The 13,213-nt window shown below is 42.1% G+C and overlaps 2 protein-coding genes across 2 annotated transcripts in view; one reads left to right on the plus strand and one right to left on the minus strand.

The window, feature by feature from the left end:
- The window catches only part of LOC126564696 (rab GDP dissociation inhibitor alpha), a 442,469-nt gene that overhangs the window by 54,203 nt on the left and 375,053 nt on the right, over positions 1 to 13,213 (minus strand). The window lies entirely within an intron of this gene.
- The window catches only part of LOC126565795 (thrombospondin type-1 domain-containing protein 4), a 94,024-nt gene that overhangs the window by 32,482 nt on the left and 48,329 nt on the right, over positions 1 to 13,213 (plus strand). The window contains exon 3 of the mRNA XM_050223004.1: positions 3,038 to 4,209. Within this exon, the coding sequence (XP_050078961.1) occupies positions 3,038 to 4,209 (1,172 nt within the window). The remainder of the gene's footprint in view (positions 1 to 3,037; positions 4,210 to 13,213) is intronic.

The raw sequence follows: 13,213 nt of genomic DNA on the forward strand, positions 1-13,213 counted from the left end.
CTAATTCGCTACACGACGGCGAGGTCGTCGTACAGTTCGTACAGCTCGTCGTTGTAGCGGCTCCTCCATTGTCCTTCCACACATACGGGGCCAACAATCCTTCTGAGCATCTTCCTCTCGAACGCAGCTAAGAGGGCTTCGACAGAGTCCATGTCTCTGAGGCGTATGTGAGTACTGGGACTATAAAGGTACGATACAGTCTCAGTGAGATGTTTCCTCAGGCTGTAGAATGACCGGAAACTCGGTCTCTTTACTGTTCGATGCTGAATTTTGATCCGAGATAGGTGAAGTTTTGGACGACTTCAACTTCAAGGTGAACTGGCGATCACCTATCCGTACTTCACCCAGACGTAGTTCCGGATTTCTTCGTAGTGATGAGTTAATGGTAATGTGTAAATGATTTAAATATCTGGATAGTTGAGGCTTATATCTGGATAGTTGGACTTAAATATCTGAATGGGGGCGGCCCGGTGGTGTAGACGACAGCGGCGCCGGTCTTCAAACGGCAGGACCGGAGTTCAAAGCCCATCCGCACCGTCCCCCCGTAGTGAGGCCTGACTAACCAACTACGTGGTATCGGCAGTCTAGTAAGCCATTTCGATGGCCGGAATGACCTTAGAGGTCGTTAAGCCAATAAGAAGAAGATCTGGATAGTTATTTAATCATTGCTCGGCTCGGTCGTACTTGTTCAGCTTTGCGGCCATCAGTGAGTAACCCAAAATAGATTCAAATTCTCAGTTTTGTGTGTTAAAACGGTTAAACTCCAATATGATTTTATGTTCTGTAATTTAATACCGGTACATTTAATTTGTAATAAATATTTTGCGTTGTTCGTTTCATAGAGCTATGTGTAGACATGAAATCAAGAAGTTAAATATAATTTTAAGAATCTTCACTTTCATTCACGTGTGCAGCACAAAATCCTTCGCAAGATTCTTCTGAAAAACGTAATTCTGCTTCTTTGGGTGTTGACGACTATTTTCTCCTATTCCTTCGGTATACAATTTGTTATGTGCATGGCCCTGTAGCTTCCGAATCTGTTTCAACTAAGAACATTTCTTTTTTGTTCGCCCTTTGATTGCCATTTTAGAACAGAAAAGTTGTTTGCCGCCACTCTCAGCAACGGAATCTTGTCAAGTTATTTTGTCGCTTGCCGGCAGTTTATAGCTAAAGTCAAACGAAATCTAAGATCCGTCGACAAATCCTACCGAATAACAATTGTTGGCACGAAAAACTTATGTCGTGCGCCTTACGGTTCGTTTTTCTTGTTTTGGGCAAATTTTGTTCGGCTTGCATTTGTCTTGTAGGTGCGGAGTTCCTTTTTTGCATTTTTCGTTCTATTATGTTCAGCATGTTTCATACGGTTTCGAGCTATTGACAAGTTTTTCGTAGATTCTCTAACAAGGCACCATCCAAAAGCGGCAGTTCTTTGTCCTAAACACTGGCTGCATTTGACAGTACATGATGAAGCTCGGTCATGTCGGTTCACTTTTTTCTCATGAAGTGGTTTGCTGCAGCAACAGCTTTCCCATGGAATAAAATACCAATTTTGAGCCACTTTCCTCGGAGTTGCCTTCCGATGCTGCACACCTTTTAGCACGATCAACAATTCAGACGCAACGGACTACAATTGTATGCTCATTGTTCCGAGCGTGGACTTTTCGGAAGTTCGCTTGCCCGTTGGTACTAAATTTAACATAATCTGTATAGTAATTTGGTGCAAATAGCATTCAAATACCGAATTGGGAGAGTGGATTCGACTGGAGCACGAAAAGTGAAGTGGAAATGGTTTGGAGAATGTCGGTTGGTTTAGACTTTTGTGTGGTCTGTTTCGTGTGCCGTTCATGGGTGGTGGTCAGATCTAGCTGTTGGATCCGGATTGAACGGATCTGGGTGGATAACAGGGTGAAAACCCCATAGACACAGAAAAAAGGGTAGCTCTTTTTCCGTCTAGACTGGCTTTTTTGGTGTTGGGCGAAAGCGTAATTGAAGTTTCATTCTTTACCATGGGATGCAGGCGTTAGCGCAATATAATTGCAACACTAGTTTTGTGGTTTTTGGTGACTAATTAGTCCAACTGTGGAAATTGAAACAATGTGAGCATAATAGTGGTTTATAGTAAAGCTACATTTGCCAGGAAAATTATAATTGGCTGTGTATCAGGAACATAGTTCAAGGCAGCTCTGGTAGTTGATTTAAAAGTTTTTTGAAACAACAAGGAATTTTTGAGTCCTTATCATGCTTATCAAGAGGATATTAAAAACCAAATACAAATGTTTTACTAAGGCGTGTCATCTTAAAATTATTTATTCAGTCAAATGTTGGATGACTCAAACGGGTATGGCCGGGATAAGGCAAAGAATAAGGAGGAACTGCCTTATCATTCTGTTTATATAATTTAGTCATCAAAAGCGGTGTAGACAATACTGAATATACAATTCACTATACACTATTCACTATACTTCATAATTAATTGTAAATAAATAAATACATAAATAAATACCATTATTAAATAAATACTCTAAACCATCGAACATACAACCTTTAGTTATTAAATTACATAGTATGACTTAATGTTCCATTAAAATATCAAATTTCAAAGATAAAACTTTTGGGTTTTCATTCAACAATTGTAACTTGAAGCTTCAATTATTCCGAATTTAATGTTGCAATTGTACCTTTCCAAATTGTGGTGAAATTCTTGAATGCAACATTATTGTAATTATTAGTGTCCTTAAACGTATCGACAATTTCTGGGGTTTGCCTGCCATTGCACGTTCCACAACATGCGGCTGTGTACAAAAAGCAACTTTTTTCGCTGCACACGTCAACATCTGTTAGAAGCAGACAAATTGGTTGAGAGTATAATGTATGCTCTTCAACAAATCATTCATCCTGTCAGCAAATGGGATCATTTCTTTTGATTCATCTCCCTTAGAAGGTAGCAACCTGGATGGAAATCTTTTGCCCACCTTTCGTATTCGAGAATCACACTAACCTTTGGGTTCCTTTTTTCCTTTCTTTCTTTATCCTGCAGATTCACCGAGAATGGCTCGAAAGGCGGGCCGCGAAGCGGTCGAATGTCAGTGCTTCGAATTCACCTCCCGACTCGTTGGTAGCAACGACTCAGCGGACAACCTACATGCGAAAGTTAATCAAATTCAAGAACGAAAACGAACCGCTGTCAGAGAATGACATTTCGTTCGTTCCCCACTTCGGTAACGGAGCGGAAATCGGTGGAGGCAGTAATGGGCCGGTCGGTGTCAATAATGGTTCCGGCCCCGAATCAGCACCGTCCAGTGGCAGCGAGCAACAGGATCGGTACCATCATCATCATCATAATCATCATCATCATTCCAACCGGCATAGTCAGCAGCGAACGAATTTTCAGCATCACGACGTTCACGCATCATCCCGTACAAACGAAAAAGAAATTTTGACAGACGATGCCGAACGTTACCGGTACGATGTTGTTTCTGGCCAAGATGGTAACCGACAGGATGTGGAATCCGCAGGTCGCACGGAAAATTCCCCTCCCGAGACGCTTGTGAATGAAAGCGATCCGAAGCCTCTTGTGTACATTATGGAACCACAAGTAACGTCACCAGAGGTACTAGAGGACGTCCGAGCTCCTGTTCTTCCTGGACTGAGAGCCGGCGAGTTTCCGGCCACAACAGCAACTACCTCCCAGCTTGGGGAACTAACCGAGAAAATTAATGCCGCGGTTGGATCAAACCACGACCAGCAGCAGCAGCATCAGCAGTCGAACGAGAGCCAACAACACAATGCTGCCGATGCAAATCCCTTAAATAATGATTTGTCGGTCGGTAAGAACGTCGCACCATTCGCACCTGCAAACGTACTGACCACCGACCGTAAATCAGATCCAATGCCAACTCCAATGACGTGGGACACTGCTGAAGAAGCACCTCCGAGCGGAATGCCTACGCCAAACGGTGTGGTCCGTGCGAGTGGCGTACCACCATCGGGTGGAGAAAGGAAAAGTGTTCTAATAACAACCACCGAACAGGATCCAATGCACCAAGCTGGTGTTCATGAGCCGAATCTTGTACCAACGGCGGGTTCTGTAGCCGGTTCTGTGAATGTCACAGTGCGGAATCTTTTCGGTCCGTGGAGTAACTGGACGACTTGCTCGAGAACTTGTGGAGGAGGCGTAAAGACTCAGGTTCGAAGCTGCTGGAAACGAGAGTAAGTACTTTTTTCAGTCCTCTGAACCTTTTCAAAAACGCTCTGTGGTTTGCATCATTTTCACGCCGTTCCGGACATCTGCACTCTAGTTTTTGGGTTTTCTGCTAACGAAAATTGATGACTGAGACTGTTGGCTAATTTGTGGTTATGTTAACACACTGTCAAACATTAGTTGTGTAGAGAGTATCTCCAAAAAGATAGTATGCTAAGTGGCGGAGAAATCCAATATCTGAAAAGCAGAGGATTTTTTCTGCTATTGATTGTTTAATTGATCATCAATTATGTTTGTTTTGAATTTAATTTAATTTATTAATAATTAATTAAATCGACAATTAACAAAATTAAACTATTATTCTTTAACATTGGTATTAAAATCAGTTTCTTTATTCGTTTTACTTAAATATGCACAAATCTCAACAGAAAAAAGGTATCTAATTTACAATTTGTTTCAAACATGCATACATTTGTGTATATATTTTTATACATCTTTAGCTTATAACGATCATGAGGCAAATATTTTACTTAGTCCTTGGTCGCCAAACATAGCCCGTGAGTCATAACTATTTCGTGCAGAATCGAGTGGTCGGTAGCATCAATTTGATATTGGAGTTTTAATTAATTTTACTACACAGAAAACTTTTCCCTCCGGTTTGCAAAGCGTTCTTTCAATTACCCACCGATATGGTAGCATATCGGTTCGCTTGAGCATTGTGAAAACAGCTCAACGCAACCGCTAGACTGCGTGACTGCGGAATTCCGACAGAATTGCGCCGAAACTGAGCGCAGAAACGATCCATCGTAATCGTGGATTAGGTAATAAAAAAGTAAAGTTTATCTCATTTATTGCTGCGCCCGTTCAGGAGCATTGCGATGCGAATTTAATTAAAGTATGAACGGGAAGCATGATGGGAGCGCAAATGAGATTATGGAACTGTGTGGAATTGAGCGAAACGCTTTTTCAACTTTTGACAACAATTGGTTCTAGTGATTTCATTCAATTCAAAGTTTTATTTTGAACTGTCTGCGTGTCTGTGTTTTTTCATAGTTTTGTTGGTATAAATAATTCCTTAAACAAGGCTAGAATAATATTTGTAACAGTATATTAAAGTTCAGGAATATATTGAAGTTGAACACTTCAAAATATTTTACAAATACTAGAGCGCTGGGATGAAAGGATAGGAAAAATTGAAAAATAAATTTATTTACAAGATAAAGAATATAATAATTAATTCATCGGACAATGCAAACAGTGTGCATTAATGCTAGGAAAAGTTTATCCGCAAAGGGAATAAAGCAATCTACTTTCCATCTACTTATAAACAAGCCGAACGGCCACAAGCCGTACTTTGAGGCATGTTTCTGAGGGTAGCGTTCCGTATCACGATTATTGCCCATCCATTAAAGCCAATAAAACTAAAGTATAATGAACCGAAAGCGTTAAAGCAAACGAAAGTGTGAAAACTTTCTGCACCAAATTCCACTGATGCGTCTTCGTTTTATTCCCACTGTTCGTTTCCATCGCACTACGATTTTCATCATAATCTTCATTATTTTCCACTTGCCACTTACTGCCTACATTCATTTTCTTCGAACCCTTCGGCCAGCCAGTGGGAATCGCGCTTTAGCTCCCTGAGCAGCCTTCCCGCGAGTGCAACAAGTTTTTGGCAACTGATTAAATTAAATCGCAAAATATAAATAATCCTTCGTCTGCACGTCGCCGTCGCCGCAGCATTCAAACCAGAGTATGAATGCCACCGAATTCCCCATCCGGGAAAACGGATCCACAAGTATCAAGGGGTGCCAAAAGCGAACAAGAGAATGTGAGCAGAGATGTGAAGCAAATTTAAAGCTCACTTTACCATTTCTCTCCCCTCAGAAACAGTGCAGTGGAACGAAGCCCGGAATGGCACGTTACAGACGCATTGTTTGTCTTGTCCCAGTCGGTAAAGCCACCCCGAAACGGAAGGGGGCTTGCCTTCGGGCGCCAGCGTCTGAATTTTACTGAAAAGGGATTAGCTGTCCTCTGTTATGGAAGAAGGCTGTTCTTTGTCTAGTGCAATTTACCACAAACAGTTCGCTGAAAAGCTGGGTCAAGTGACGATACTATCGTGGTGACCTCGATCATGAACTGCTTCTTTGTAAGGTGAACTCTGTATTCAATTTACTTACGGTCGCTAAATTTTGAATGTCAGCATGGGTGTGTATCGATCCCTGCCCCGGTATTCCTGGCAAATTGCGCACCAACACTATTGGATATGTTAGCAATCTACTGATAGAGCTAGTTATGTTAGTCTGAATGAAGATACGTCAGACATTGGGCCACCTAGCGAGACAAACGCTTGCTAGGAAGTAACTCTGAAATGTTTTACTTTACTTATTGGTTTCCAATGTGCAATTTTGTTCCCTATTATTTAAATCCAAATAATATTCAAAAGTGAATTCAATCCACTATACAGCGTGCGATGCTTATGGAACCATCTCAAAACGAGTGTCAATAACGATTTTGATTGAATTGATTGAAACGAATGTATTTATAGTTCAACGTCAAGCTCAGTGTCACACAAATACCGTTTTCGTGTGGAAGATAGGCATCCAAACCGCTCGTACAGTGTGTCTAGTCGGCAGAATGTACAACTCTCCCCGTACAATGTTGGTTGCAGTGCCAACAAGGACTGCACTTTCTTGGAGCGCTTGCCACATCGTTTGGTGTCGTTGCGATGGTGGTTGGTAAATTGGTTATTGTCGGTAATAGAATTCAAATCATACCCTGATTATGCACTGACTTCCCACTCTTATGCCAGCGTTTCTTGCGCTGCTGACTGCACAAGTTTTGCTAATGGGGGACCCTTGTATTCTCCATAGCTGTATTGTGGATTGTGGGAAAGAACTTCGCCATATTTAGGTGGAGGAGGAGATTCTCCCTGCATGCACGGGGTGCTGTGGAAGCTGGCATGTAGATTTGTAGAGATTATTCAATGAATTGGAAGGTTAGATGAAGTGTTTATCTTCACAATGGTGAGTGCAATTGGCTCGGGAAATGGCTTTTGAGATTTTCCTTAACCCACCCTGCAGCAACAACAGCCCTACACGCGGAGTGACTCCTTTGGCTGTGATGATTACCGTTGGTGAGCAATTAGAAAACCCTCTTATGGTATTAATAACGCCCCAATAAGGATTGAGGTGCTAATTTCGTGATGCTGTCTGGGAGGATTAATGAAATCCTAGGAACTCGTACACGTTGTACAGCGCTATTGAGAGAATAATTTATTGCAACGAAAGCTTATAATTCGCCTCAACTTATTACAGAACAGAGTCTCGATTGGATTGTGAACAGCAACATTAAATCGCGTTTAATTTGTTCTGTTAGACTGAAATAAAGCGTGAATGATGTGTTTAGAGTACTGTTAAGAGAATCTGGTTTATAAAATTCCAAACAACAAAATCTCAGTTTGCACCTCATACAGTCACACAGTTTCGTGCTATCAATCGTAACGTTTGCTTTACGCCAGCAGCGAAATTTTTCCTACCACACTAACGAATGTATATGCTACCAATTTAAAAGTTTACCGTAAGAATTGGTACGACTTCCCCCACAGGAACTGCCATTGTCCATCTCTACTATACTTGTGGTATTTTTGTAATTAAGCTCAAAGAGCGGGGTTTTTGTTTCCTTTTTGCATAAATTGGCTACAACTTTGCGTCACAACTTTTACATTTACACCCGTAAGAACGGTGCTCAGGGGAAGGGTGACGTAGTGACGTAGTGTAGTGTGCCATTTAGCAAAGGGTCCTCGTATCGTGCATCGCACTAGAGCGGTCCTTTTGGCAAGAAAACATTTAATTCTATCCGAGCGAATAAGTGCGGAACCCGTAAATGGATTCCGTTTCCGCACTAAATTCGTCGAGTTTCCGCTTTTTTTTTTGTTCACCGGCTGGGTAACACAATGCTGCTGATGACGATGATGTTCATGATGGTGCTCTCTACTGGTCTAAACATGACATAGATGGGCTTCTTGGGCTTAAGAAAGTTCTATCCTTTCCTTAACTTCTGAGCTAAACAATTCACACGTAGAATGGAGGGGAAAGGAAAATGCACAGTAGAACAACAGTTCATTTCGCGTTCTTTAACTTTCTGTTACTGACCAAACTACGCACCGTAGTTAAGCGGAAGTTTTCGTTATGTTCTCCAAAAGAAAAGTTGAGGGAAAAGAAAGCAACAGCATCGGAGACAATTATTTCAGTCACAAAACGGCATTGCAAGTGGGTCCGCACTTGTAGCTCCACAGCGCTTCGCTCGACTTATTACTCGAGCCAAAAAATTGTTTCGTTGACGGCCATCCTGGATAGATGCGGCACGGTACAATGATTCGCTTCAAGAAGTTCCCATCTGGTACTCAAAGTATCACTGCAGCGTGTTAGCCCACTCGCAAGCCTCGCCGCCAGTGGGGAAGGCGTGAAGATAGAAGCTTTGATTCATCACCGTCACAAGTAGATAAAATACGTTTGTAATTCGCTTCAAAAAACAGCCACTTGATCTCCTGCTTTCCGGCTTGCAGCATCTTCAGTACGTTTGGCAACGCGAGGTCGTGTCTTTGGCCGAAAGGAACGATAGCTGCACTAGTGCAACGATGCTAGCTTTTCGAGGACGATGTGACGATGGAAGTATAAAGGCCGGGCTACATTGATCGTACTCCTGAGTGTAATTTTTGTGAACGCATACGCCATCTAGCGGCGGCGGGTCGAAGCTAGAGGCTGGTATAATTTATCTGTCAAAAAGCGTTTTGGGTCGAGGAGCCTATAATTTTGATCACAAACCAGTAAACAAACAGCTCGGTGAGTATGTTCGATATTTTGTCGTGTATGTTTTTTTGAAAATATGTGGTAATTTAACATACATATTGTATTTCTAGCCATGGAACAAGCAGGAAGCAGTGGACGCAATGAAAAAATAGTAAGTACAACTGTTTTTAACGAAAATTGTGTGTGTGTGTGTGTGAACTGTTGTCTGTGAATCGCCGGCTCGGCTCGGGGCCGCAATTGAGCTGAACATTTTATTGAAAAATGTAGTGTTTGTAGGTTTCACAAGTGCTTAAATAATTTGTTGTAGGGTTTGTCCATCTATTTCATCATTTAAACTACATTGCAGAGTGTGTGAAACTGGTTGTTCGTTTTGGTATTGTAGCGGTTTTTAGTATAGAGCGAGTTTTTTTATTCATGAGGAACGGCTTTGTCATATTGCTTGGTAGAACTTTTTTTTTTATAAAATTGTAAGCAAAATTTACCGGCCTATTTGTATACATTTAATATAAAAATAGCACGTGTTATTATTATCACTGTGGTTCCGGTGTGACGGCTAGCATGACCGAATTATCACGCGATTGTCGACCTTTCTGTTGTTTTAATTTAAATTAAAAAAGGGAAGTATTTAACTGAATTTTCTTTTTCATTCCAGGATCATGAAATGACGATTTGTCCCGCAGTACTCGGCGTCCTGACCTGTAGCAATTTATTGATTTTGATCAACATGTCAAACGGCATACAGACAGCCTGGTCGAAAATTGATGAGACACCAAGCATGAATAATTTTGGCACTTAAATTATACCCACATCTAGCTTGCGCTGGTCGCCGCCAGATGCGCTAGTGAATATAAAAATTACGCTTGCGAGTACGATCAATGTAGCCCGGCCTTTACGCTTGCGAGTACGATCAATGTAGCCCGGCCTTAACGATGAGAAAACTATAATCCACTTTTATCTAATTATGCCACTCCGATGGCATTTTCTCGCTCGCTTGTTTCGTTTCGGACGGTTTTATCGCTTCGGCAATATTTCGGTGCCGCTCTAGAGTGATGGTCTTTGATGCAATGAAGAGTCCAATATACGGACTGTCTATGTACTTGTGCCACTGGAGATGGATGCAAATAGAATCTGCCAGAATCTCTTACTCCTGATGGAAACGTTCAAAATTTATTGGATTCATTAAAAACGTCGTGCCACTGGTAAAGTCAACGATTGCGTTAAGAACTCGAACGAACGAAATCTTGCACCAACAATTGCACCAAAGTACCTCGGAGACATTTAAATTCTGTCGTAAACTTTTCGGTTGGGGGCGGGTGTACTCCAAATGTTTTCATCTTTTTCACAACAGTATTCATAGATCGTACCACAACTTCTTACGGCTACGGGTCTCTTTTCATACAAAACCAGCAGTGGACAGAAGAAAAAAGCGAAAGCAAGACCGAAGGAGAGATCAGTAAAAATTGGTTCAGTATTTAATCGGATTATCAAAATCACAGCACGAAAGCAGATCCACTTCGCCTCTGAGCTTCCGAAGTATGTATGTGGGAATGCAATGAGCTTGAGCAGTTATGGATGAAGTGGCAACAGATGGATGCATGCGGCGACGAGATTGCATTTGGGTTTTCTGTTGGCGAGCGAGTTTTCTTTTGCAGTGCATTCTAAGCGCTGGTACGTTACCGTAAAGGTGTTTAACTTGCGATGATGAATTCAGCTTCGTTCTCGTTGTGAAAGGTTCGTTTTGAGTGAACTTTTTCTACTGATTACCTTCCTCCTACCGACCGCTTCTCTTCGACGATAGTGAGAGATTTAGTTTTTCACCAATACCACCACTTTCCTTTGGATGATCTGATCCGATCAGAAGCGGATGCAATCTCATAAAAGATTCACACGTTCGAGCATTTTACCGACCCCCACCTGCTTCCGTCAGCTTTCATACAAAACACCGATGCTCGTGATGTGGTTTTGGATGGAAAGATATCATCCCAGAATATGCTTTCCGAGTCAAACTTGATAATCTCATTCGATGATGGTTGGTACGGATTTATACACCTGTCTCTTGTCGTAAGTAAGGCGATCCAAAGTCCTGCACCGTACTGTTTAGCATGGTGGGAAACACGTTTTTTAATAAGCTGTGGTTTGTGTTGTCGTTTTCATGTTGTAGGTTTATGGATGCGCACTGAATAGTGGATAAATCCGTAATTTCATGCCTCACAAGCAAGCAGATAAAAATAAGATAACAATGTCTTCCTTCTTGTTCTCGTCTTAACGATCTCTGAGCTCATGCCGGTGATGTATGGACGTAATTCGATAGTGGAGTCATCACTATTGCGGAACGATCCAGATAGGATTTGAGCCCCGGACTTTCTGATTCTGACTGATTTCTTTCTCAAGAAAAAGGGCAATAAATACCAGAACATTGTAATTTCGAAAAGTACAGATGATCAATTTTTATCATATGAAACAAAAAAGTAATAAGTGCGATTAGTTGGAAGTTTTCCCAATAATTTATCTTAATATGGCAGACTTAAACCTGTGCATACAACCATGTTTATGTAGATCCGAATGTTACATGGACCAAAAGTCGTTCAATATTACTTTTTTTTTTTTTTTTTTTTTATTCATGAGGGACGGCCTGGCCGTATTGCTGTTCAATATTACTTATCTAGAATTCAAAACAAACGCACGAGAACATCTTCACTTCGCAGAAGTCGTTATCCTTTCATGGCATAGTTGTGCACTCGTTCCGCATATCGCTAAAAATTCCCACCAATTTCAGTTTCATTCAGAACGCTGGCCACCTTGACAGGCGCTGCCACAGGCAATCTTGTCAAGCACAATTGTAACTGACGCGTAACAGTTGTTCGCCGGTGTTGCCACCACCAGGGCGTGTCGGCGTGTAATCGTGAGACGTTGATTATGCATGTCCCGCTCCAATGGTCAAAGGTGCGAAAATCCATACGGTGTTCCCAAAAACACACCCTCTGCCGAATCATGTCCGTATCCCGAAAGGATCGTAATTCCTCCCAAAAACACACTCACACGCTTACGGATCTGAGTGTTAATGCTGAGAAATGAGTCCTGTACTTTGGTTGCCCGAAGAGTAGCGCGTATTGCGGAGTTGTGATCTTTGCATCAGTAAACCACACCAGTCGACCTCTTGCACCATATCTCGGATCTCGGTGCTGGAATGGTGGATATAGTTCACAATTTTGAAACAGGAGAAGAACCATCAGTGGGCATCAGTGGGCACCAGTGGCTGATTAACATAACATCCTCAACACAGGTCATCCTCTCCCCCCCCCCCCCCCCCCCATACCGTGTTCACTCACTCTCACTGATTTGACTTCCCTCTTCACCCGTTTTCGTACCGAGACTGTTGGAGCTGTCACTTTTCATTCGACTCCTTTCATCCTCACAATGTCGGAAAGCGATGGAAGACGCCATCTGAATTAACGAGAACCGGGTAGAGAGCCATGGTTCGGTCCGCATTGTGATCGGAACGCTAGATGACGGCGGCTGCATGTAAAAGATTAAATAATTCAATTTAGTCACCCAGTGTACGCTAGCAGAGCGAGTTTGAGGTGATTTTCCGCCGTTTGCCTTCTCCATTGAGCTAGTAGCTAGCCCACTCGGGGTGTACTTTTCCACGCCATTTTACAGTGGCGCAAGTACGCCTGCACACAGGGCACGGCAAGCACGGACCAATCTGACAAGACATTGATTGATGCGCTGCTCAGCACAGCACTAAGCACTGGCATTAGAATTGTACTGGTCGTCTGCATTCGTCCGGTTCGTCTCGCATTTCGACACCGATTGCTCTTGTCTGTGCGGGGAATGTTTCTTATCCTGCGGAACTGATGAGTTCAATTAAACTCCCAAACGTCGGATAATTATTGAGCGTGTTTCGTGGAAAAGCAATCATCAGCCATCAATTGAAATGGTATCGTAGTAATATAAATGCATTGAATATATTACGCTCGTGGCTGACTGACCGATCAATTTGTGTGTGTGTGGGTTTGACCTGATGCTTTACCAATGGAAACATTGAAAACAGCAGTGAATGTTGTTTGGGAGATACAATTGTACACGATAAAACATGTAAAGCAAATAATTTACAATTACAATCCAGCTGCAGATCAATACTGTACTATGAATAATGATAATTTCTTTTGTGAATGCATAATCTTGCAGCATAATGTACTCT

The sequence above is a fragment of the Anopheles maculipalpis genome, chromosome 3RL (genome assembly GCF_943734695.1).
Source record: "Anopheles maculipalpis chromosome 3RL, idAnoMacuDA_375_x, whole genome shotgun sequence".
NCBI lineage: Eukaryota > Metazoa > Arthropoda > Insecta > Diptera > Culicidae > Anopheles > Anopheles maculipalpis.